General features: G+C 62.0%; 1 protein-coding gene across 1 annotated transcript in view; it reads left to right on the forward strand.

Annotated features, from left to right (window-relative positions):
* Positions 1-738: 738 nt before the first annotated feature.
* SRRM3 (serine/arginine repetitive matrix 3) overlaps positions 739-22,693 on the forward strand; it is a 28,168-nt gene continuing 6,213 nt past the window's right edge. Inside the window, exons 1-11 of the mRNA XM_054847630.1 lie at positions 739-892; positions 8,890-9,145; positions 12,318-12,419; positions 16,119-16,253; positions 16,412-16,492; positions 16,905-16,934; positions 17,345-17,413; positions 17,712-17,747; positions 18,367-18,417; positions 18,512-18,616; positions 19,143-19,314. Coding sequence (XP_054703605.1) covers positions 8,922-9,145; positions 12,318-12,419; positions 16,119-16,253; positions 16,412-16,492; positions 16,905-16,934; positions 17,345-17,413; positions 17,712-17,747; positions 18,367-18,417; positions 18,512-18,616; positions 19,143-19,314 — 1,005 coding nt within the window. The 5' untranslated portion in view covers positions 739-892; positions 8,890-8,921. The remainder of the gene's footprint in view (positions 893-8,889; positions 9,146-12,317; positions 12,420-16,118; positions 16,254-16,411; positions 16,493-16,904; positions 16,935-17,344; positions 17,414-17,711; positions 17,748-18,366; positions 18,418-18,511; positions 18,617-19,142; positions 19,315-22,693) is intronic.

A 22,693-nucleotide genomic window follows, 5' to 3' on the forward strand; every position in this document is an offset into this window, starting at 1 on the left:
TTACGGGCTCATTAACACCGACTCATCACTTGTGCTGCGGCACTGGGCAACATCCCCGGTGGGGACCTGGCATGTCCTGCATCGCCCCAGCCCTTGCTTGGCTCCCCCACCCAGCCCAAATGCCTCTGTACCTGCTGGGATGGGGTGGGGTGGGATGGGATACAGGGTGGGATACGGGATGGGGTGGGATGGGATACAGGGTGGGATACGGGATGGGGTGGGATGGGATACAGGGTGGGATATGGGATGGGGTGGGATGGGATGGGATGGGATGGGATACAGGGTGGGATAGAGGGTAGAGTACAGGAAGGGGGGGTTTCTGGCAATTGCATCCCTCAGGTGTGAGCAGCTTGGCCAGGGACCTTGGTGGCCGGTGTTTGGCGCTGTACCCCAAGGTGAAGCTTTGGAGACTGGGGGGGAGTGGGCTGTTGGGGGGATTTGGGGGCTTGGGGGTGCAGGTGGGTGTTGAGAAGTGGGGAGGAAGGTGGAGGGGGCATTTGGGAGACTTACAGGTGCTGGGAGATGGGGAGCAGCCGGCTCTATGATAAGATGGGGGGGTAGGTGGCTACCGCGGGTGTCCGGGGGGCTGCGGGGGGGTGCGGGGGGGTGCGGGGGCCCCGGGAGGTGCGGGCGGCCCTCCGCCCGGCAGGCGGCGCTGTGCGGTGCGGGCGGCGCGCTGGCGCGGCGGGCGGCTCTGTGTCGCGGAGCTGTCCAGCACTTCAGGAGGGGCCGCGCTCGCCGCGCCGGGAGCCGGGCCGGGAGGGGCCGGGCCGGGCCGGGCCGAGCGGGGCCGAGCGGGGCCGGGCCCAGCGGGGCCCAGCGGGGCGGCGCAGGCAGCGGCCGGCGGCGGCGGCTCCGGGCCGGACCGGGCCCGGTGGGGCGGCGGGGCGAGGTGAGGCGCGGCCGGGCCCGGGCCTGGCTGACGAGTCGGCCCCGGGCGGGGCGGGGACCCCGCTGGACACGGGTGGCGGGGTGGGGGCTGCTGAAAGGTGCAGGGGGCTGGGAACCCCCGAGGGACAGGGGCGGGGGGGCTGTGATGCTCCCTGGGGGCAGGGGGGCTGAGGACCCCGAAGGGAAAGGGATGGGGGGGGGGTTACACCGCTCCTCGGGGCCAGGGAACTGGGGTCCCCAAAGGGATGCGGACGGCAGGGCTGAGCAAGGGGTGCAGCGCTTCGTGGGTGCTGGCGTGGCTGGGGACCCCAGAGGGAGGCAGGTGGCAGGGGTGTCCCTGGGGTGCGATGCTCCTGGGGGTGCGGGATGGGGTCAGGAGCCTGGAGGTGAGATGCGCAGGGGGTCCCTCCAGGGACGTGGATCTGTCAGGTGCTCCCCGGTGCAGGGAGGGGGCTGGCTGGGGGGCACCCCGCGTCCCTCTCCCATGTGCTGTGGGGAGACAGGCCGGGACCCCCCAGCAGCGCTTTTTTGGCTCGCACCACGGGGCTGGGAAGGACGGGACGGCAATGAACCCCCAGCAAATGCTGGTGCCTTGTGGGGTGCAGCTGGGAGACGAGGCCAAGATAACAGCCCCCAAACCCCTCTCTCTTCCATGCCGACCCCCAGGCTGTGCCGGGGAGGGGGGCCCTGCAGCTCCAGGTTCGGCTGGTGAGATTTCAAACCCTGCGGGTGTTGCGCGGGGGAAGGAGAGGGGCAAGGCTTGGCAGCCGGGGGAGCCTGAGCGGCGGCTGGGTGGCTTTCGGGAGCGTTTTGTGCTGCTTCTTCCTGGGTTTGGGAGGTTTGGCCCCAGGGATGGAAGGACTGTGCCATGGTGGGGGGCTGGTGGTGAGGGGCCACGGCTGGGGGGAGCAGGTGGCTTTCAGGGGACGCGGGGTTCATTCATCCCCTCCGGAGCAGAGATTTCAGACTGTGGATGTTTCTTGGCTTGTCTGCGCTCCTGCTGCTGCGGGGGTGGGGGGCAACTGGGGGCTGCCGGTGTTTGGGGGCGTCTCAGGTTGATGGCAAATCCCGAGGACCATCTCGTAGGGTGCAGGTGCTTGTGTCCCAGCTGGTCTCCGAGCCCTGGTGTGTGGGTTCATGTCTGGCAGGAGCATAGGGACACCCTCAGTGGGGGGGATTTTGGGGACAGGAGCGCATGGTGCTTGTGTCCAAAGACACAACACCTTCGCTCTGTCCCCCTCTGCCAGCACAACCTCACACGATGCCTCCTCCCACATCCCGCCTGCCTCCCCCCGCATCCCGCCTGCCTCCCCCTGCCCCAGGGACTCATCCTGGCAACGCGTACGGGGAGAGGCAGGGGCTTTTGGAGCCAGAAATTGGGCAGCTTTTAGGGGAGCCTTCGGTCCTTGGTCACCGCTGGGCACGATGAGCGGAGGCTTTGTCAGGCAGGCGGAGGAGTGCAGGGCTCTTGGTTGGTTTTGTCCCTGATGCCAAGGAAATGGGGCTCCCCTGCCCCCCGCCCCAGGCAAAGGGTCTCCTGCCCGGGGGATGGATCTGGCTACGGGTGGACGTGTGGCAGCTGCTCCTGGGAGCTGCTGGAGGCGGGGAACGGAGGGTGCTCACCCCACATCTCCAGTCAGGGGGTGCCTGGGGGGGTGCAGGTCACCCCATGGGTTTAGTCCCTGCTGCAGGGGCTCTGCCGGCGGGAGTGTCCCCGATCCCAAAAGCCCTTCCTCCTCATCCTCCTCCTCCCTGTCTCCCAGCTCCCGTTTTCACCGGCCAGGTGGCCTGTGGCTTATATAATGTGCTCAAACCCCGGAATAGCTCCTCCCGTTACACAACCGCCCAGCCAGCCACGGCGGGGGGGGATCCCCGGCTGGACGCTCCCCCTGCGCCGGCCATGACCCCCCCCGTACCTGCAGTGCTTGGCCTCAGGGGTCATTCACCAGGACTGTGTCCCCATCAGGGAAGGTGACCCTGTTGTGACAGTCGCCCCCCCTCCATGTGCTCAAAAATGGCTTTTATTATTATTATTTATTATTATTATTATTATTCCCCCCCAAGTAGCGATGGGCCATGGGGTTGCCTGTGCCTCCTCTTCACTCCTTGCCCAGCAAAGCAAATGTCCCCAAGGATGCAAAACTGGGGGGGAATTGGCTGTTGCCCCCCTCTGTCCTTGCCCAGAGATGCCGTTATTTAAGCATCTCGGGCATGGCGAAGGTCTGGCAGGACAGCGAGCGCCCGAGCCCTGCCTGCTGGGGCTGCCTGCAAGTCCCTTGGCTGCTGGCGGCTGTGGTGGCCCCAAGGGGGTGGGGAGAGCGAGGCCAGGGGGGGTGCGGGGCTGGGGGGTCCCACAGGGGAACCCATCGCCTGGACCCGCTGCCTCTCTACTCAGCACGGGGGGGTTTGCTGCCATCACTTGGACGTGTTTCTCCTCCTTTCCTTCATCCCTGGCTCAGGAACGGGATGACTGCAGGGGTCCAGGGGTCCCCTGGGGCTGGTCCCCATCATGGTGTGACCCCCCCTTCCCATCAGCTCTCCTCCAGCCGGAGCTGGGAGCGGGGCTTGCTCAGTCTCCCCAGCACCCCAAGGGGTTCAGGCTGGGGGGGCTTTGGCCACGGCATTTTGAGGACAGGAGTGAAGCCCAACTCCCTGCCCTCCTTTGGGCCCTTTTCTCCCGAGCATCTCCCAGGGGAGCTGATGGATCTCCGCTGCCCACACCCCTGTGCGGTGCCTGTCCGGTGGGGGGGACCCGTCCCCACCCCTGGCTCCCCCATCCCTACATCCCCAAGCTGGGAAGGAGCCCGGTTGCTTAGCAACTGTTTAGCTTCTCCACCAGCCTCCTCATCTATTTAAAATATATATATATATATATGCACAGACGTAGGTATGCACCAGCAGTAGTGAGCCCTCACCCAGCTCATGACCCCCCCCAGCCAACATCCGCGTATTCTTTATTAATTGCTTTAAAGTCTGTGAGGGGTCAAATTCCGATCGGGCAGTTAGAGCAAGGGATGCTCTGGGCTTGGGGTCAGGAAAATACGGATGGAGGGGCTGGGACGGGTGTAACCAACCCCTTCCCGCTGCCCCTTCCCGCAGGCAGGATCCCTGCTGGCTCGGCGCTGGGAGGCAGCGCTGACGAGCCCCAAACTGGCTACAATTTTAAAGCCAATTTTACCTTTTTTTTTTCGGCTTCTCCGAGGTCTGACTCATGGGTTTTGGCTCTCTGGGGCTGGTGAAAGCAGCTCTGGAGAAAGTCAGCCCAATTAATGGCAGCAACCCCAGACTTTTCCTCCTTGTAATTCTGGCCAGATGTTTAGAGGAGGCCGGCTGCCTTGCCGTCACATTCTAGCATTTTTTTGTCATGAAAAAAAGCCGCACAGCACGGGCAGGGAGCAGCCTGGGACGGGGCTGTAAACACTTTGGGGACAGGGTTATGATTTCGGTAGGTGGTGGTGTGCCCTAATGAGACCCCGGCAGCCAGGGAACCACGGGGGCCACCCCTCTCACCCTGTCCGGTGGGGCTGGAGGGTCCCTGCCCTCAGCTGGGTTGTCTCCCGCTTGTTGAGACTGAGCTCTGGCACACTCGGTGCACGAGTGGTCCAAGCCCGGGTTCACCGCCTGCATCCCGTGCCCGCATCCCCGGCACGCGGGTGCTCGCCATCGCCCTGGCTGGTGCAGCTGGATGTGGTGAGAATTAATCGAGCACCAGCCGGAGGCGGCTTTAATTAGCACCGAGGCAGGGAGGGGAGGATGCCCAGGCACCGCTGCCGCCTTTCCCCGCCGAGGGGGAGATGCCGGGAGAGCACCCAGGCACCGCCAGCCCCCGCTGCCATCCCCGCTCCCGCTGGGGAAGCGGCTTCATCCGCAGTACGGTGTGGCAGGGCCCTGCGGCGGCAGCGGGCAGGAGCGACGGGCAGCTGCCTCCAGCACAGCCCCACGCCCCGGGTGCTGCAGGCACGGCCGGGGAGCCGAGCGGTGCCCGCGGCGGGATTTGAGCAGGGTTGGCTGGGAAGGGGGTTGTTTCTGGGCTGGAAAATAAAAGGGCAAAAGCAGTTTGGTGAAATAACACTTTTCTGCTCATTTTCCTTGTTTTCTTCTTTCCCTTCGGGCTGGAGCTTCCCTTCCAAGCGCAGGCTGGACAGCCCCGGGCTGGGACGGGGGGGACGGCCGCATCCCGGGGGTCCCAGCCCACAGGGAGGGAGCTCCGTTCCAAGGCTGGTCCTTGCACCCCAAGCTGGCGGGGCCTGTCCTGCCCGTGTGTCAGGGGCACAGTGCAGTGTGTGTGTCCTTCTGTCTGTCCTGGCCTCTGCCCAGCCGGCAACGCTGGTGCCCGGGTCCTCCGCACCCTGGGTGCGATTCAGCGTGGCTGGGGAGGGAGGGAGAGACGCGGCGTGCCGGGCTGGTCCCTGTGCTTGGGGTAAGGCGTGGGATGGAGGATGAGGATGGAGGATGGGGATGATGATGGAGAATAGGGATGAGGATGGTGGATGGAGATGGAGGATGTGGATGAGGATGGAGGTTGGAGATGGAGGATGGGTATACATATGAAGGATGGATATGGAGGATGAGAATGAAGATGGGCATGGAAGATGAGGATGGAGGATGGGGACGGGGCAGCTCTGAACATTTCCAAAAGCTCAAATCCCGGCGGCAGAAAGCATCTGCGAGCTAAAAGGCTGTTTTGACCTCCCCAAGCCCCAAGGTGGCACGTGGAGCGCCAGCGGGGAAGATCGGGATCCCAACACATATGTGTGAGTGGCTCGGCAAAACGGGCAGAGAGAGATTTGCCCAGGAATTTCCCCAGCAGCTCCCGCCCGTGGTGCCAGAGGGGCTGAGCCCTCCTGGGTGGCACTAAGGGGATTTGCGTGGTGGGGACGGATGCCAGCGACTGTCCCTGGCCACATCCCGCATCCTTTAGGAGTCCATGGGGACATGGCGCAGTGCTTGCCCCAGGATGCCTCCTCTCCCTCTCGGCGAGGCGGCCGGGCAGCGGGCTGCCAGTGCTTGATGATTTGTGGGTAATTACTGCAGATAATGAAATATTTAACCATCGTCTTTATTATCGGGGGGAGCGCTGAGCCAGGCAGGAAGCTGCTGCCATTCGGGCAGGGCCATGCTGCCTTCGCTGACGGGTTTGGTGCCGGCGCGAGCTGGCAGAGCCGGGCGGTCCCGGCGCGGTGGCCGATGGAGGGAGGTCGTGGTGGTGACGGCCACCCTGCGTCCCCGAGCCGTCCCTTGCAGGTGCAGGGCTGTCACTGGGGGTCTCCTCTGGGGACAGGGAGGGCACAGATCCAGCCTGGGGGACACGGACTCCCTCTGCCCCCATGCCTTGTCCCCATTGTCACCAGAGATGTAGGACTGGCTCCGTTTTCCACCCAGGGCTTTTGCCTGTGGTCCGGCTTTGCTCCTGATAACCGGAGGGGGTTCGCGGGTGGTTTTTCTCTTCCTTTGTTTTCCCGCCCGTGCCGTGGCTGAGGCAGGGTGGCTGCTATCAGCTCTCACGGTGGATATTGCTCACGCCTGAGGGGACACTGGGACGCAGTGCAGTCTCCATCCCCAGGCTGGCTCCACCTGCCCGGCCCTGGGTGCAAGGGGGATACTTCCAGCTGCATCCTTTTTACAGAGACAGGGAGCATTTCCCGGTGGGATCCCCGTGCCTCCCCCACCGTGCAGCCCTCACCCGCAGGTACCGTCCAGCTGCCGGTTTATCTCGCTCGCTCCTCCATCTACCTGCCCGGCTGTATATCCCACACGCTCTCAAGGTTTCGCAGCAATGAATTTACCCACTGCTGGGCTCAGGATAAAATTAATTCCCCCTGGGGGAAAGCAAGCCGAGGCTGCTGTGAAAGGCATCCTCTCCCTCCCCCTCTCATTCCCCGAGCCCCTCGGTGGGTGAGGGTTTCCCAATGGGGAGCTTCCCCCATTCCCAAATTTCCTTCCTGGTTTTTGGCTTCATGCCCTGATGGGGGAAGGAGGAAGAGGAGCCCCCAAGCCAGGTTTTTCTGCAGCATCTCTCCCATCTCTGGCCCACGGCCACCCTGGGACATGGAGGGGGGCGAGTTCGGGGGTCCCCCCTGGGCAGGGAGGGCTGAATGGGGCAGGTCCTTGCTGTGGGGCGTCATGGGGCTTGAAATGGGGGTGCTGCCCTTCCTTCTGCAGGCAAGGGGGGACCGAGGGACCCTCTGGTTGCTCTAACGGGTCTGAGCATCTGGGGGTGCAGAGAGCCCCGGCCGGCTCCTGCTCTGCTGGCAGCACCTCCCACTGCCTGCTCCTCCGTGCCTCTGCAGAAACGAAGGCTGCCGGCTCCTCTCTGCACGGTAATAATGGGGAAAAAAAGCAAAAAAAAAAAAAAAGCCTTGTAATTAAGCAGTCAGCTGCTGTCCTCCCTGGGCAGGCTCGTCAGGAGACAAATGAGTGCGTGGGGCAGCCAGTGGCAGCGGGAAAGCCGGGGGCGTCCCTTGGGGATGCCACAGGGTGGGAGATGCCTTCTCACCAGGCTAGGGCCCCCGCCGCTCCGGGGAGGGCTCCGAGGGTTTTTCTCTCCTCGAACAGTGGAGAAACATCCTCAAAGCCTCTTGCGGGCGATCTGCATTCCCACCCCGGCTCTGTCCCACCTGGCACGGCCACAGAAAGCTCTGAACCGCCTGGCATCCCGCTGGAACAGCACAGAGGGAGCAGCGAGCCCTCCCTGGCCTCGGAACGGTGCGGATCAGTCTGTGGTCCGTCTGTCCTGCCTTCACGCCCATGCCCTCGGCTGAGGGATCCCTCCTTCCCCGCGCCAGCGTTTGGCCCCATCCTCCTTCGGCAGCATGTCTCAGACACCCCGGGCATCACGGGCGAGGGCTGGCTGCTTCCCACGTAGGCAACGACGTGCAGACAGCACCCATCCTTGGAAAAGCCTTTCCGGCGGGGTCCCTGGATGGAAACACCCTGGAGAAGCGGCTGCTGACAAAAGCTGCATCTCTGAGCCCAAAGCCAGCTTGGTGGGGGCATCCCGTGCCGGGGGGAGGGCTGGTGCTTTGGGCAGGGGAACCGGGGCATCGCAGGATGGGGAGACCGAGGAATGGGTGCTCAGCCGTGCGCCGAGGGCCTGAGGTTGCTGAGACAGGGTTGTGTCTGTGCTCCTGGAGATTTGGGAGCATGTCCTCCCCCAGGCTCAGGGAGCATCAGCCGGAGCCTCAGCGCGGCAGTGCCACACGGGAACGGTTGTCCTCTTCCAAGGGGTTATTTTTGGAGCCAAGTGAGGACACATCGGCTGTGGTGGCAGAAGGAGGAGGCAGGGACACGTGAAGGTGAAAGAGCAGGGAGAAGGCAGGCGGGCAGCAGCCGGTGGGGAGCGTCACCTGCCCTTGCAGCTGGCACCGGGCCGTTGCCGGAGGGTGCCAGGCCGTTGCCGGCGGGCATCGGCAGGCGTTTGCTGGCTGGGCCAGACATCAGGATGTCCCATGGCTACAACCTCGCTGGCCAGTGCAGCTGGGGAGTGCAAGGGGATATCTGAGGCCTTTGGGTCCATCCCCTTGCTAGGTGGGGACAGTGCCCAGGGCTGTCCCCGAGGGCTGTGAGGATGGATGTCCGTCCCTGCTCCAAACCTGCAGCAGCTGACCACGGGGTCTGTGGGGCTCGGAGGGACCCCTGCCCGCCTGTCCCACAGCTACCGTATGGCTCCGGGTGCCACAGACCCACGCTTTGCCAGGCTTTCCCCGGTACGAGGCTGGCGCAGAGCATCCTCCTCTCTTGTCCATGAGCCAGCCCTCGCAGCGTGGTGATGGGAGTAGCCCCAGCCTTGCTTTGCAGATGGGGAAATTGAGGCAAGGGCAAGGAAGGGCACTGGCAGAAGACCCAGATCTCTCAGTCGCCGTCTCCATCAACCTGCTGTGCCCACACCTCTTTTGAGACAAATTTTGTCTTCGGGTCCTGGCGGGATCCCCTCGCTGTCATGGGGTGAGAGGGAAACCGGGGCAGGGACTGACCCCCAACTCTTTTTCTCCCTCCCAGGTGCTGCTGGCGGCAAGGCCGCCCACGCCAGCATGGCTCTCTACAACAACGGGGCTGACGTGCCTTCGCCCCAGGAAGCCTCCAACGGCTTCTCGCAGCCCGGTGCCTCGGGTACGTGGCACAAGGGGGAGGAGGAGGTGCGCCTGGTGGAGCCCAGCCTGGTGAAGAAGGCTCACCGGGAAATCCTGGACCATGAGCGCAAGCGGCGGGTGGAGCTGAAGTGCATGGAGCTGCAGGAGATGATGGAGGAGCAGGGGTGAGTGGCGGGAGATCGGGGCTGGGCTGGAGGTAGACTCCATGGCTTGGGATCCTTTTGACCCACTCGCACCTTGTTCTCCTCCTTTTTCCTCTCTAAAAAAATAAGTTGATGTGGCAAATGTCCCCACTTGGAAGTAAATCCACTTTGGGGTGGACTGGTGGGTTGGTTTGTGAAGCTAAATGCCTCCAAGAAAGGCAGACCCAGGAGTTCATCCACACACACGTTGGAAGCTCGCTCTGGCCCCTCCACGTGGAACTCTGGGCTCCCAGCTCATCGTGCCGGCAGAGCCGAGGCAGGAGGGAGGAGCGAGTTGCTCACAGTCATGCAAGCTGTCGGTGCCACCCAGCACGTGCCCCACACGCCTGGGGTGGGACGTGGTCTGTCTCGGTCTCTCATGCTGGGGAGATGAAGGAGAGCTGGGGTTTAGTCCCAGGTGAGGCTGTTTTGGTGCTTCGGTTTGTCCTGCCTTCCTTCTCTCCCCCCAGTTTTGGGGTGAGAGGATCCCCCTGTCCTGCCGTGCCCCTGGCCAGGCACCGTGAGCTGCCCCCCAGCCTTTCCTTTCCCCTGGGGACGCAAAGGGCCAGGGGGAAACCCGAGGGGCCGGAGAGCATCCCTGCCCGGGTGGGCAGGAGGGGCTGGGGGGCCAGCGAGGAGACCCCCATCCCCGCCGGACCCATGGCCGTGCTGCCGGCTGCCCCACAGCTCCGGCACCAGCCAAACAGCCTGACCCCCCTGACAGCTCCCTAAAACCTGATGGATGGGGCACACTCTCCAGCACACGTGGGTAGACAGGGACTGGTATCAGCTGGGGAGAAGGAAAATGGATTGAGGGAAGGCTTCGCCAAGGCTTTCATTAAGAGCGCAAGCGTGACCTAGAATTAAATTGTCTCACACAGACTGGAATAATGATTGTGCCTAATTTGTCGTTATGGAAATAAATAAGGCTGACCTGGCGCCTTGGGGAGCCCAGAGCCTCCTGTCGGGTTCCCGCGCCCTACTAGGGATCTTACTACTAGTAGTATCATTACTGCAGTGGGTAATAGTAATATTGCAACCGGTATTGTTGTTATTGCTATAATTGCCTTTGCTATTATTAAGTCTATTAATAACGATGATGATGGTGATACACCAAAATGATAATATAATTACAGTGATAATCTTGGTCAACCTGATTAATCCTCCGCCTGCTCTTCCCCTCCGCGCAGGGGCTCTCGGGGGGGGGTTGCACAGGAAGCGCTTTGCACCCCTGAGGTTTCTGCCTGAGCCGGGGGCCTCATCCTGGCCACAGCCTCGGGGGAGTTATTGCCAAGGGCAGGACCCTCGGGATGAGCAGATGGGACAGCAGAGGAGGTTTTCCGGGGATTTAAGCGCTCCCTTGTTTCCTTAAACACGGATGGCTCCTCCTGCCTGCGCTGCACCCGGCTGCTGCTCGCTCCGGGCTGCCTGCGTGGTTATTCCCTGCCTGCAGGCTGGATTTCTGGTCTGGAAAAGAAGCGTCAGCAATTTTTCTTTCTTTCCCAAATCCATTCTATGTGTTAAACGCAAAACCAAAATCCCTCCAACAGGGTTATAAGCAGTGCCGGGGGGTGCAGGAGGGAAGGGGCTGGGGGGGTGCTCCGGCCTCCATCACAGGATCTCTGGGTGCAGGGGGGTTCCTCGACTTGGCCTTGTCCCCCGCAGATTTGCTAACAGCCCAGCCGCAGTGGCCCATCTGTCACCTCCTGTTTGGCCTCACGTCCCCTCTCCGAGAGCATCAGCCGCGTTTGGAATGTGCTGCAGCGAATGCTCATCTTCTCGGGCAGACATCTTCCTGCTGCCGCTGGCCGCCCGATGGCCGTGGGATGGCCGGGGCTGGCGTCTCCGTCCCTGTGGGATGGCCGCACTCTGCCCAGCTGGCTGCACCACCATCGAGGGCGCGGTGCAGAGCAGCATTTGGGGGTGCTGCCCTGTTTTCAGGGCCCCCTGTGCTCAGCCAGGGTGCAAGGCGAGGGGAAGCAGCCGGGATGTCTCCGTGCCCGGTTAGCAGCCCTCCTGCGCAGGAGTCCTGGCCGGCTGGGGAATTAATGAGAGCCTTTCAGTGCAAATGAGCTCGTTAATATTAATACCCCTCTCCCTGCTGCTTCCCTTTGTGGGCACCACAGGGGGGGTGGGTGCTGCCACATGCCCCTCTGCACCCAGGGCACCCAAGGGCACCCAGGGGCACCCAGGGGCTCTGCAAGGTGCCAGCCTCGGGGACTGCAGGGCTCGGCCAGGCTGTGACACCCCGATTTCTGGGCTCCTTAGTGGCGATGGGACGTGACGGTGAGGATGGGCCGCGAGAAGCCCCTGCAGACAGCGTGGGTGAGGGCAGGGTCGCACACAGAGCCCGACCCCTTCCCTCCCAGGGTGGCGGTGTGGTGGTGACATGGGGTCCCTCTCCCTTTGCCCTGTCCCCAGGGACGATGCCAAGAGCACCGCGGGTCCCTCCACTGCATCCCTCCGTTTGGATGGTTTTGGTCGAGGGGGATGCTCAGCGCCCTTGTGCAGCCGCGGGATGCGGCACAGGACCACCCACCCTGGGCTGTCACCCGTCCCTCCCCTGGGATGCCTCAGGGACGGCTGGAGCGCTGTGGTTTGCCGCGGCTGTTCTCAGATGCCAGGGACAAAGTGATTAGTGTCTCTCGTTAATAACCCTGCAGCGGCCTGAGTCAGCGTTCGGCGTTAGCGCAGAGCTGGCTCGGCTGCTGGGGCCCCAGCGCAGCGCGGGGATGAGTGAGGGAGGCTCGCGATGGGACAGAGGCGCCTAGCATGAAACCCGGCATCTCCAGCTGCGATGCTGGTGCTACTGAGGGGATTTCAGAGGAGATGTGCCCCAAAACCTGGGGCAGAGGGGAGGGAATGGCAACTTCATGGTCATCCTCTTCTTTTACTCCTTCCTGATGTCTGTTCCTCTGTCAAGTACTGCTGGGAGGGGCGGGCAGGAGAGAAGAGGGCATAGAGGGTGGTGGCAGGGGACCAAGTGGAGGGACTTACTGTCCTCCAGACCCTGATGACCGTCACCATGCCACCTCTCCTTCTGACCAGCCCCTTGGGCCACATGTCACTCCCGAAGGTATGGAGGTCCTCAGCAGGTCCCTGGGGAGCCTACGCTCCGGCCACGACAGCCCTGACCGCGTCTTTGCCCATCCAGGTACTCCGAAGAGGAGATCCGGCAGAAAGTGGGGACCTTTCGGCAAATGCTGATGGAGAAGGAAGGCGTGCTCACCAGGGAGGACCAGCACGGGCGCCAAATGTAAGTGAGGCAGCTCCGAGTTGGCCTGTCCATGCATCCTGTCTGTCCCTCATCCCAGAGAAACACATCTCTGAGTATCGATGGGTGGGTGGATTGATACAGAGAGGGCATATATATAGGGATGGTTGGATGGACATAGAGAGGGTATACAGAGTTGGAGGGATGGATGGATGGTGTTTTGGATCAGTGGTTGGTTGGCTGGATGATTGGTTGGTCAGTTGGTAGGTTAGAGGCAGGGTTTGCCTCTCTGAGTCAGGATCCTACCTCTGGAGAGGTTAGAGGTTATCCTGCACTGGTCTTCTGGACATCTCAGAGTGCTGTATGGAGAGGTCAGCGTTGCAACGCTGCTGGCACAGATGATGAAACCGAAGCACAGAAGGTCTGGATGCTTGGCTCGCCCCACCAGCCAGCGGCAGAGACCAAGCTGCGGGTTTGCTGTGCCTCACCTTTGCCTGCTCCTGCCTCTTCGGGTCACCTCTCCTGCTCTCCCCAGGGCTGAAATCGCTGCTTCTGCCTCCAGCCAGGCGAGGGCACCCGTTTCCAGCCCTTGCTCTTAACTCCACAGTGCAGAATAGTCCTCCTGTCTCCGGGTGTGAAGCTGGGGTAACTCAGCTCGGCTGGCGATGGTTCGGCAGGTTGGCTGCTGTTCTGTAACCCTAGAAATATTAGCGTTAATAACAATCATTAATAATAATAATGATAATAATTTCTGTTGCAAGGGGCCCAGGCTGGATAGGCAGGGCTCGAGCCTGCTTCTCACCTGGGTAGACCCAGAGCCTGCGTCTCCGTCAGACTGGTGTCACCCCAAGGAGCCCCACGGAAGACGCTTCTCCAAGGAGCTCCTGCCCCATGCATCTGCTTCCTAATTGCTCCTCATGCTGCCTGATCCCTGGGGGCTGCTTCTGCCCTGGGGCAGCCTGGGGCTCAGGTTAGGTGTCCGAAGCAGCCCAGCTCCTGCTGGGGACATGCCACACGCTCCTCCCACCCCACGCAGGACCATTCCCAGCCTCACGAGGGTCCGCCCTGGCTCGATGATGATTTATCTGCATGATGCTTAATGGCCCAGGCAGCGTGGCTGGCCCGGCGCGCACCATCCATCAGCCTGGAAACCAGGTCACTTGGGACAGGAATAGATGCTGCAGGTTCACTGAATATTAATGCTTCATCAGGGTCAGGAAATCAGGGCGAGGGGGGAGGCAGGGAAGCCGCGGCAGGAAAAGCCTTCCTCCCACCGCTCTGCTGGCACGCTGGGCAGGGAGGGACACGGGGCGTGTAGCCCTGGGGTAGCCCAAAGCATTTAGGGTCTTCTTCTAGGCAGGAAAAACCAAGGCATGGGGAAAACCAACCTGCCCAGGTCACCAAACATCAAGGCAATGTGTTAACAAGTGGCCTTTGCCCATGGGGACATGAGTCATCTCCGGGGCATCTTCCTGGGCAGGCTCGTTAGGGCTGGCTGCACATAGGGAAGCGGAAGGTGCATTAAGGTTGCCCAAGCAGCCCTAGCTGTCACCTTTGTGGGCTTGCTTTTCTAAAACAGAGGGTAATCATTAAAGATTAGCCCAGGGGCTATAAATAATAGTGCTGAGCTGGAAGGAGCAGTCTCTGAGCAAAGGATTGCTCGGAGGAGAGCAAAGCTAACGGCACTTGGAGGGGGCTGGTAGGAGCCTGGTCCAAAGGAGGTGGCTCTTCAGGCAGCGGGGACCTGAGCTGCCAAAGTCCCTGCCAGAGGATGTCCTGGGTGCAAAAGGTCTGCGCTGGTTGAAGAGGCTGGACAAGGGAGTTAATTAAAGTTTAAATAAAGAGCCCCAGCCCTTGCGGTGGCTGGGAGAGTACCCAGCAAAACATCTCATGGGCTGGTCCTGCTCCAGCACCTCTCTGGACTTTTACAGCTCGGTCTTTGGCTGCCGGGACTATGAGCCTGAACCGGCTGCTTTTGTTTCAAAGCAGATGCGAAATCTCAGCATCATCTGCAAAACTCCCCAGGGGAAACTGAGGCACTGAGCAGAGCCGTGACCACCTGAGTCCCTGGCTTGCTCTCTGTGCTCTTCCAGCTCCTGGCTCTGTGCACGCACAGTCCAGTGACCCAGCCCAGTCCCCAAGGAGTAACTGCTTGATGGACAGGCTGGTGGGATTGAAAACAAATACGAGTGTGTGTCGAGCGGGGAGGAATAATTGGGGCTGCACAAGCCCGTCTTGAGCCACTGAGCATGGCTAATGGGCGAGATGCTGGCAGCAGGTTCTGGCGCAGAGCAGTGCCTGCTCGCAGACCAGAGTCCAACAGGGAATTATCCCTGCTTGCTCCTCTCTTTTCCTGTTTTCTCCCCTTTCCCATGGTTGGGTGCTGGTTGAAAGGCTGTTCCTGCCCTTGGGGCATGGCCAAGGCAGGAGTCACTTGGAGAGGACCCAGAAAGCCATGGCTACGGCACCGAAGGGAGCCCAAGATCTGCTTGAGCGATTGTCCGCGGTCAGGAGGAGGATTCCTTGCTCGTAGTTTTGGTCCAAACCATTTTTAATTGGGTTAAACAGCCCAGGGCCTGCCTGTGGCCAGGGATGCCAACATGTGTGGCTCTTGGATCTGCCGTCTGGGGCTCGGAGCATCTCCACTCGGCCGGAGGCACTGGCAGGGCTGCCAAGGGACCGGTGCCGTGGGGGCTGCACTTCACTGGCATCCCCTGCCGCACGCCTCCGGGCTGGGAAGGGCAGAGGAGCCCACCTCGGCTTTCTGAGAGCAAATCTCCCTTGGGAAGCGCCTGGGCTGGTGTGATGCCACGACCCTCCAGGCACATCCCCATCCGTTACGGTTCCCTCCAGAGCACCTGGATGGCCGAGTCCCTCCCGGGGTGACATGTCCTACATCCCCCAAGAACAAACGAGAGGCCCTCGGGGGGGGTTTGATGCTGCTCCTGGGGCTGATGGCAGAGGAGGACCGGGGAGGTGGGGGGCAGCAGGGAGAGGCTGGGCAGGGGACTCCTGGGTCCCTCCTGCCTGCCGGGTCCAGCTGCCAGGCCTCCGCCGAGCCCTGCCCGCAGCCGCGGTAGTCAATGGCAACCTTCTGCCGGTTTCCATGGCAGCGGGAAAAATTAATGCTGATGAAGTCACTCGAGGGGGGAGAGGAGACCCTGATGGCTCCAGGCCTGATGTTCCCCCACCCCATCTCACCTGGCCTGGCGGGGACATCACCCATCACCTGCCTGAAGCTCCGGTGCTGAGCCGGCAGCATGCTGGGGCGTCAGCCTCAAAGCCGGGATCATCCCGGGCAGCTCCAGCCAGCGAGCGGATAATCCCCCGAATCCCCCGAGCCTCCTGCCGGCTCCTCTCACCCTAATCCAGCCCCGCCGCCTACCTGGGCTGATCCCAGCCCCCCGCTCGGCCCCGGCGCTTGGGCAATGCCAAGGGGGGCTCCAGATGTGCCAGGGCCGGACCCTGTGGGGAGATGGTGGCCTGAGCCTGGGGCTGTCCCTCTGCCAGCCTGGCAGGGATTCCCTGCAGGGAGACCCCGAGAAGAGCCCCACTGCGGGGCTTCGCTGCGTGTGGACCTCAAGCGATGTGACCAAAGTCCCCTGGGGATGCTGTGGTGGAGGGCATGTCCCCCGGCTCCCGCAGCCGCGCTGGGGCTGCCCCGGGCTTCCCCCTAGCCGCTCCAGTGGGATTCAGGGAACAGGGAGCCCCGAATTAATCCTGTGCTTCCTCCTTCGGCAGCGTGATAGAAAACCACCATGGGGTGGATGGGGAGGAGTACGTGGCGGAGTACCCCGACTACGGCGAGGGCTGCCTGCTGCAGTGCGACTGCTCGGCCGAGTGCTACCGTGAGGACAGCGGCCACCACGAGTACAGGTCCAGCCAGAACCACAGCAAGGATTTTGGGGAGCAGGCATGCACGGGAGGGGGGATGTCTCCCTGCCTGCCAGGCCCCCACTGGGGGACACGGAGGCCAGGAGACCCCTGGGTGGCTCTCCCTTCTCCACCCAACCCTGTCTGCTTTCTCCTTGCAGAGTGAAAAGACGCTCGAGCAGCTCCACCTCTCCTCCGCCCAAGAAGAAAAAGAAAAAGAAATCGGGTCACCGCCGGAGCCGGTGAGTCCCCCAGTTGTCCCTGTGCTGTCCCCTCTCCTGGGTGGGCAGCTCTCCTCCCAGCTCACCTCTTCCCCAGACTCCAGTGGGGCAAGTCCCCCCACTTTGGGGGGCAGTATAGCCCCAAATGTGCATCCTCAAGAGGTGCAATGCATCTGCACGCACCGATGGTGCGACACGCACACACAGCGCTGTGGGATGCACGGCCGGCCCACCCGACTGCACCCACTGGTGGGACCTTGCCCGGTCCATGCTGGGAAGGAGCCAGCTGCTGCAGGGCACAGCACTGGGCAGGATTTGGCTCCCTGAAGGGTCTGGCTCTGTCTACCCGCTGGTCCCCTCCCTGGTTAGCGCTGGCCAGCTGGGTAGGACTCTGTCCCTAATGTCCCTTTCTTCTCTGCCTTCCCCATGGCAGCAAAAAGAGGAAACCCGGCTCGGAGCGCAGGTGAGTGCCTCTCGAACTGGGTGGGCTGCGGGGTCCCCGCTGGGCATGCAAGGCCACCGGGCATGGGCTGACCTCTGCCACCCACTGTTCCCCTCTGAAATCCCAGTGGGAACTGGCCGCCTCGTCTCCTGCTGGAGGCTGTGGAGCCCACGAGGTGGCAATGGGACACGGTGGGATTCGGGTGCTCCAGCACCAAAGGCAGCTGGCACCCTTCTGCTAAAATCCCCTTTCTGTCCCCCACCCCAAATCCCCCCAGGAAATAACTTCCATGTGATGTTCATGCTGCGGTCCAGGGTGGTCCAGGGGAAGTGAGGTGCCGGGGGGTGGTGGGATGGGACCCCCCTGGGCCATGGGGATGGGGAGTCCCTTGCTTCCCCCTCAAGGGCACCCACTTTCCCCCCACTCCCCAGCTGCGACAGCTCTTCACCCATCCGCAAGGAAAAGAAAAAGAAGACTGGAAAGAAACACAGACGTGACAGGTAGGATGGACACCATGTCAGGCTGGGGGCGGTGGGGCTGGTTGGCCACAGTGGGGCTGGTTGGTGGGTGCCCAGGCCCGTGGGCTGGGGCAGGATGGAGGCATGGACAGGGATGGATGCTGATGGCTCTTCGTGGGGCTGTCACCTCCTCCCGGCAGCTGTCACCTGCCCCATCCAGCAGCCCATCTCAGGGCCACCCCCCTGCCCTTGTCCCCATCCCCTGGGACTGCCCGGCCTTTGCTCTCCTCTGGCTGGCTCAGCGTGTCTCCTTCATCTCTGCCTCCTCTTCATCCCTCAGGTCTGAGTCGGGGTCACGGAAGAAGAGAAGACACAGGTGAGAGTGACGGCTGCTGGGAGCCCCCCCACTGCCACCAGCGCTGGCTGCCAGCTTCCCCCGTCAGGGACCCCCTGTCCCCTGCCCTCCTGCTGTCCCCATCCCCTGCGCCCACAGGGACGAACCTCGTGACACACGGCCCCGAATGTCCCCCGGGGATGAAGGGATGACACTGGGCAGTCGTGGCCAGGGCGAGCCCCGGCTGTGCCCTGCTCTGCAGATGCCCTCTGCCAGCACCGCTATTTTAGGGTGAAAGAAGTAAAAAACAGACAAAGGGTTCCCAGGCAGGCAGAGGGGCTCGGGGGGGCCGGTGCAGGGCGAGATGAGTGGAGAGGTGACAACGGGCCTGAGCCCTGCGGATGCCGAGCAGAGCCGGTCCCCCTCTTCCCACTGCCACCCCCTCCTGCCCAGCCTTGCTGACTGGCCTGTGGCCCCACGGCCCCCCCAAAGCCAGCCGGGCCCCCCCCGTGCTTTGAAGCTCAATGGAGCCCAGCCCCGGGCAGGTCCTCCCCATTGCTCCTCCTGCAGCCTCGGTGGTTCTGGGGGGGCTGGGGAAGGCCCCCCAGGTGCTGCCCCCACTCCCATCTGCAGTCTCTGCAGCTTTTGGCTGTTCCTGCAGGTCCCGAAGCCCCAAGAACAAACGGAAAGAGAAAAACAAAGAGCGCAAGAGGTGAGGGGCTGGGATGGCGGGGGGAGCAGGGCGGTGGGCCCCCCTGCGTGCCCCCCCGGTGTCTCAGCCTGCTCCTTGGCTGCCCTCTCCGCAGGTCCCGCAGTGAGTCCCCAGCCTGGCGCTCGCACCGGCGCAGCTCCTGCAGCTCCCACAGCGCCTCGCTCTCCTCCGATGACAGCGACTCCAAATCCCCCGGCAGGTAGGAGCAGCCCAGGACCCCTTTTCCCACCCCAGCTGCCCCCAGCCTCTGTTTTGGGGTCAGGGAGACAGGTGGCAGAGGTGTCCCCATGATGGGCACCCATGGGGGAATGGAGGACAAGGAAGAAGGTGGCAGAGGTGTCCCAAGGATGGGAACCCTTATGGCATGGAGGGCAGGGAGATGGCTCACAGAGGTGTCCCCAGGATGGGGACCCTTGGGGGATGGAGGGCAGGGAGGCAGGTGGCAGAGGTGTCCCCACGATGGGGATCCTTGGAGGGATGGAGGGGAGCGGGATGGTGCTGCAGCACCTCTGGGGGGTTTGGGCACGTGGTGCCCAGACAGGGTTTCAATACTAGAGAAAGCACAGACCAGCGATTTTCAGCCCGTTTCTTGCTTTGGCAAAGCCTGCCCTGCCGTCTCAGCCCCGGCTTGCAGCCGGCAGCTCTGCCGGAGACGGGCGAAGGGCGATGCTGTGCCGGGCTCGGGGCAGGGGGGTGCCGGCGGCTCACGGTGCGATGCCCCGCAGGCTAAGCCCCAAGCGCCGGCAGGACGGCCCCAAGGGCAGCAGCGCCCGCTCCAGCCACAGCCCGTCCTCCCCCTCGCCCCGCCGCTCGGCCTCGCCGCACCAGAACGGGCACAAGGGCAGCGCCCAGAACGGCCGCCACAGCCACAGCGCCCCGCTCCTGGAGCCCTCGGATGTACGTAGGCTTTTCTTGGATCACCGTTCGCTTCCCTCCCCTCCTCCCTCCGCAGGACCCCCCACCCCAGCTCTCCTCTCTCCTTCCCCGCTCGTTCGGCTCCCCCCTCGCCCAGCTAGGGCACACGGGGGGGGATGAGGGGTGCAGGCTGCACACCCCCACCCCCCCAGCACCCATCAGTCTTCTGCTGGGTGCACGATCTCCCTGGGGGAGCCGGCCCATCACCTCGGGGCAGGTATCGGGGCAGGCAACAGGTCATCCACCCCCCCGCCCAAAGCCACACATCACTCTGTGGATGTCACCCCCCCCCCCCGGGGACGATGGCTTGGCAGGCCAGTGTCACCTGCCAGGGTCACCGCCGGGCTCAGCACCTCCCTGGGAGTGGATTGAGCTCAGACAGTCAAGAAATGGGCAAAGCTGGAAAATTCTCGTTTCCCCGCCAGCCCCAACCCTCCCCAGTACCGAGGTGCCAGCACCAGCGCTCAGGACCCCAGCACCCAGTCTGGAGACTGGGGTTAGGCCAGGTTAGGGTTTGGTGCTGGGTGCTCAGATTTTAGGAACTTGGGGTCCCCATGGTGCCAGGTGTCCCTGGCTCTGCCTTGGCACCCCAGGGGTCCCAGAGGGCTGCTCCCACGCTGAGTGGGACAAAGCCTGAATCCAGTGGGACCAGGGGCCCGGCCCCAGTTTAACCAGTGCCGGGGTGGCGAGGAGCCTGCTGCAGCTAGCGGGGAGCTGGAGGCAGGGCTGAGCGAAGGCAGCGCGCTGGGGAACCCGCTGATGGGGGACACACACGTGCCCGCTCGCCCCAGGGGACTTTATTCACACAGGCAAGGTGCTGGGGGACGCTCCCGGGCTGGCAGCACCCAATGCTGCCACCCCAACGCCTGTGGGGCCGGGGGCACCCTGGAAAATGGTGCCAGGAGCCCCCCACCCCATACTCACGCCCCCTTCTCCCTCCCCGGCTCCCCAGCCCAGCACCCAGCACCCCCCCCAGCAGCACCCAGCACCCTGCCCGCCTCTCGGGGCACCTCTCTGCTTTCTTCTTTCCTGTGGTTTTGGCTGGGGTGTGGGGGGGGTTCGGGTGCCAAGCACCCATCCGGCGCCCGGCTCGCCCCGCTCTCCCCCTGCCCATCACCCCCAGCACCCAGCATCGCCCAGGCCGCCGAGCTCCCACGGCTCCCCGGCACCAGCGGGACTTTTCTCTCTCTTTCTCTCTCTCTCTTCTTTCTCTCTCTGGTTTCTATTTTTTTTTTTTTCTTTTTAATCCCATCTGTGTTTTTCTTTAGCCTCCCATTTGAAAAAAACCCAAACGGTAATATACACTTCCATTTCTTGCTCAGCAGAAGCAGGGACGAGGGGGAGGGAAGGGCAATGAAACGTGCTTTTTTTTTTTCCCCCTCCTTGTTTTAGTTTCCTTTCTCATGATTTCTTTTCTTTTCCCTCGTGATGTACAGAAATGCAAACGATATATATATCTCTCTCTTATTTTCCACCCCCGTTGTCGTCGTGTTGTTCTAGAATTTTTTGCTTTTGTGTGTGTTAATGTGGAGAAGAAAAAAAAAAAAAAGCAGATGTGTTTTCTAAATATTTACGACCGCTGAACATTGTATTTCCATTTTCTATATTTTGAACAAGGAATTTAAAAGGGAAGAGAACCGAGCAGCTCTACACCGTAAAGGTAGCGGGCTCGCTTTGATAGCGTGGAGCGAAATGCCCTTTGCTTCCTTGAATTGGCTACTGCCCCATTGCCTCGGCTGGCGGCCGGATCCTGCTGCCATGGGGGTGCTTTCCCTCCACACGGTTGCAGGATGAGGCCGACGGGTGCTGGGTTATCCCCCCCCTCCAAGCCGAGCACCCCACAGCTATCCCGCATCCGACATGCTGGGCGAGCTCCTGGGTGCCCGCATCCTGCATCCCGGCAGGGCGGGCGCTGAGCATCCTCGGTACCCAGCCTCCTTCTCCCCCCATCTCCTCCAGACCCCCCCAAAAGTGCCGGACTCAGCCTGTTCCCCTGGGCGAGCCGTGCCCCCCCCCAGCACCCCCAGAGCCCCCGGGGCGCTGCACGGCGTGTCCTTCCCTTTTAAATACCCGGTCCCGTCTCCATCCATCCCTGCTGCCTTCCCCAGCCTTCCTCCTGGGTCTCTCCTCCTCCTCCTCCTCGCCCCCACACACCCTCCGGCCCCTCTTTCTCGCCGGTTTTCTTTGGGCCGACACAACCCAACAGCCCTCGCCGTGTCCCACCTCCATCCATCGCCTTCCCTGCATGTTATCCGGGACTTTGCCATGTTATATAGCGACTTTTTAAGACCGAAACGCAGCCGGGTTACAGACACCAGCCAGAAAAAGCCCCCGCCGCCGCCCCGCTCAGTGGCCGGCCACAACTTTTCCATTTAAAAAAAAAGAAAAATTAAAAAAAAAGAAAAAGCTAACGAGACCAATTTTAAAATAATTAAGAAAAATCTAAGCAAAGCAAACGGGATTAGCCGAGGGGTCTGGATCGCCGTACTAAAGAGTCCTTGTCTTTTTCCCATTCTGCCCTCCAAATGTGGAGATTATTGTTTTCTTTTTTTATTATCGCATTCCTGTCACTGCCAATTGCGAAGGTAGGTATTTCGTCCACCTCTGCACGTTCACTTCTGCAGATGAGCCTGTTGAAAAGCACCGTAGCTTGATTTAATGTTATTTTCTCTTTCTGACTTTCTCTTTCTTTCTTGCTCTCCTTCTCTGTCTTTCTTTCATTTTGTCTCTTTTTGGTGGCTATATATAATTTTTTTTGATTTGTATGGTTTCCCCAGTTAGCTGCAAAGCCATGCTCTTCTCTTACGTTCTTTATTTCTATTTTTTTGCCCTGTCCATGTAATATTTTTTTTTCTTTCTTCCTCCCTTTTCTCTCCCCCATCTCCTTGTGCCGTCGGTAGAATGCATTTCTGTGTCTTTCAGCCCTCCGACTTTGTGTTCGTTTCCATCCAGGGGCCGAGCACGGCTGCTCCGTTTGAGTCCCCCCCCTTAGGGGACGGATAACGAAGGCGAACATAATTAGCAAGAAATAGGGGCCGCAGCCAGAGCCCACGGGTGGGAGTGGCAGCAGATCCTGGGCACAGGGGGTTTTGGGGTGGATGGATGGGGCAAGAAAGGAGAAATCTGGGGAGACGTGGGGGTTTAGCCCCTCCTCGGGCCATGATGGGGAGAAAAAAAACCAACCCTGCCGACCCAGGGAAAATATCGGGGGGCTGCAATGGGGAAAGGTCGAAATCTTCCTCTGTGGAGAGAGGCAGGTCCGGGGCATGACGGTCCCCGAGGGGCAGGGGACGGCGTCCCAACCCCGGCCGTCCCATCCCCACAAGCCCCTGGAGTGCATTTTCCCTTTTGGGCCGGGCCT

The sequence above is a fragment of the Grus americana genome, chromosome 19 (assembly GCF_028858705.1).
Source record: "Grus americana isolate bGruAme1 chromosome 19, bGruAme1.mat, whole genome shotgun sequence".
Lineage (NCBI taxonomy): Eukaryota > Metazoa > Chordata > Aves > Gruiformes > Gruidae > Grus > Grus americana.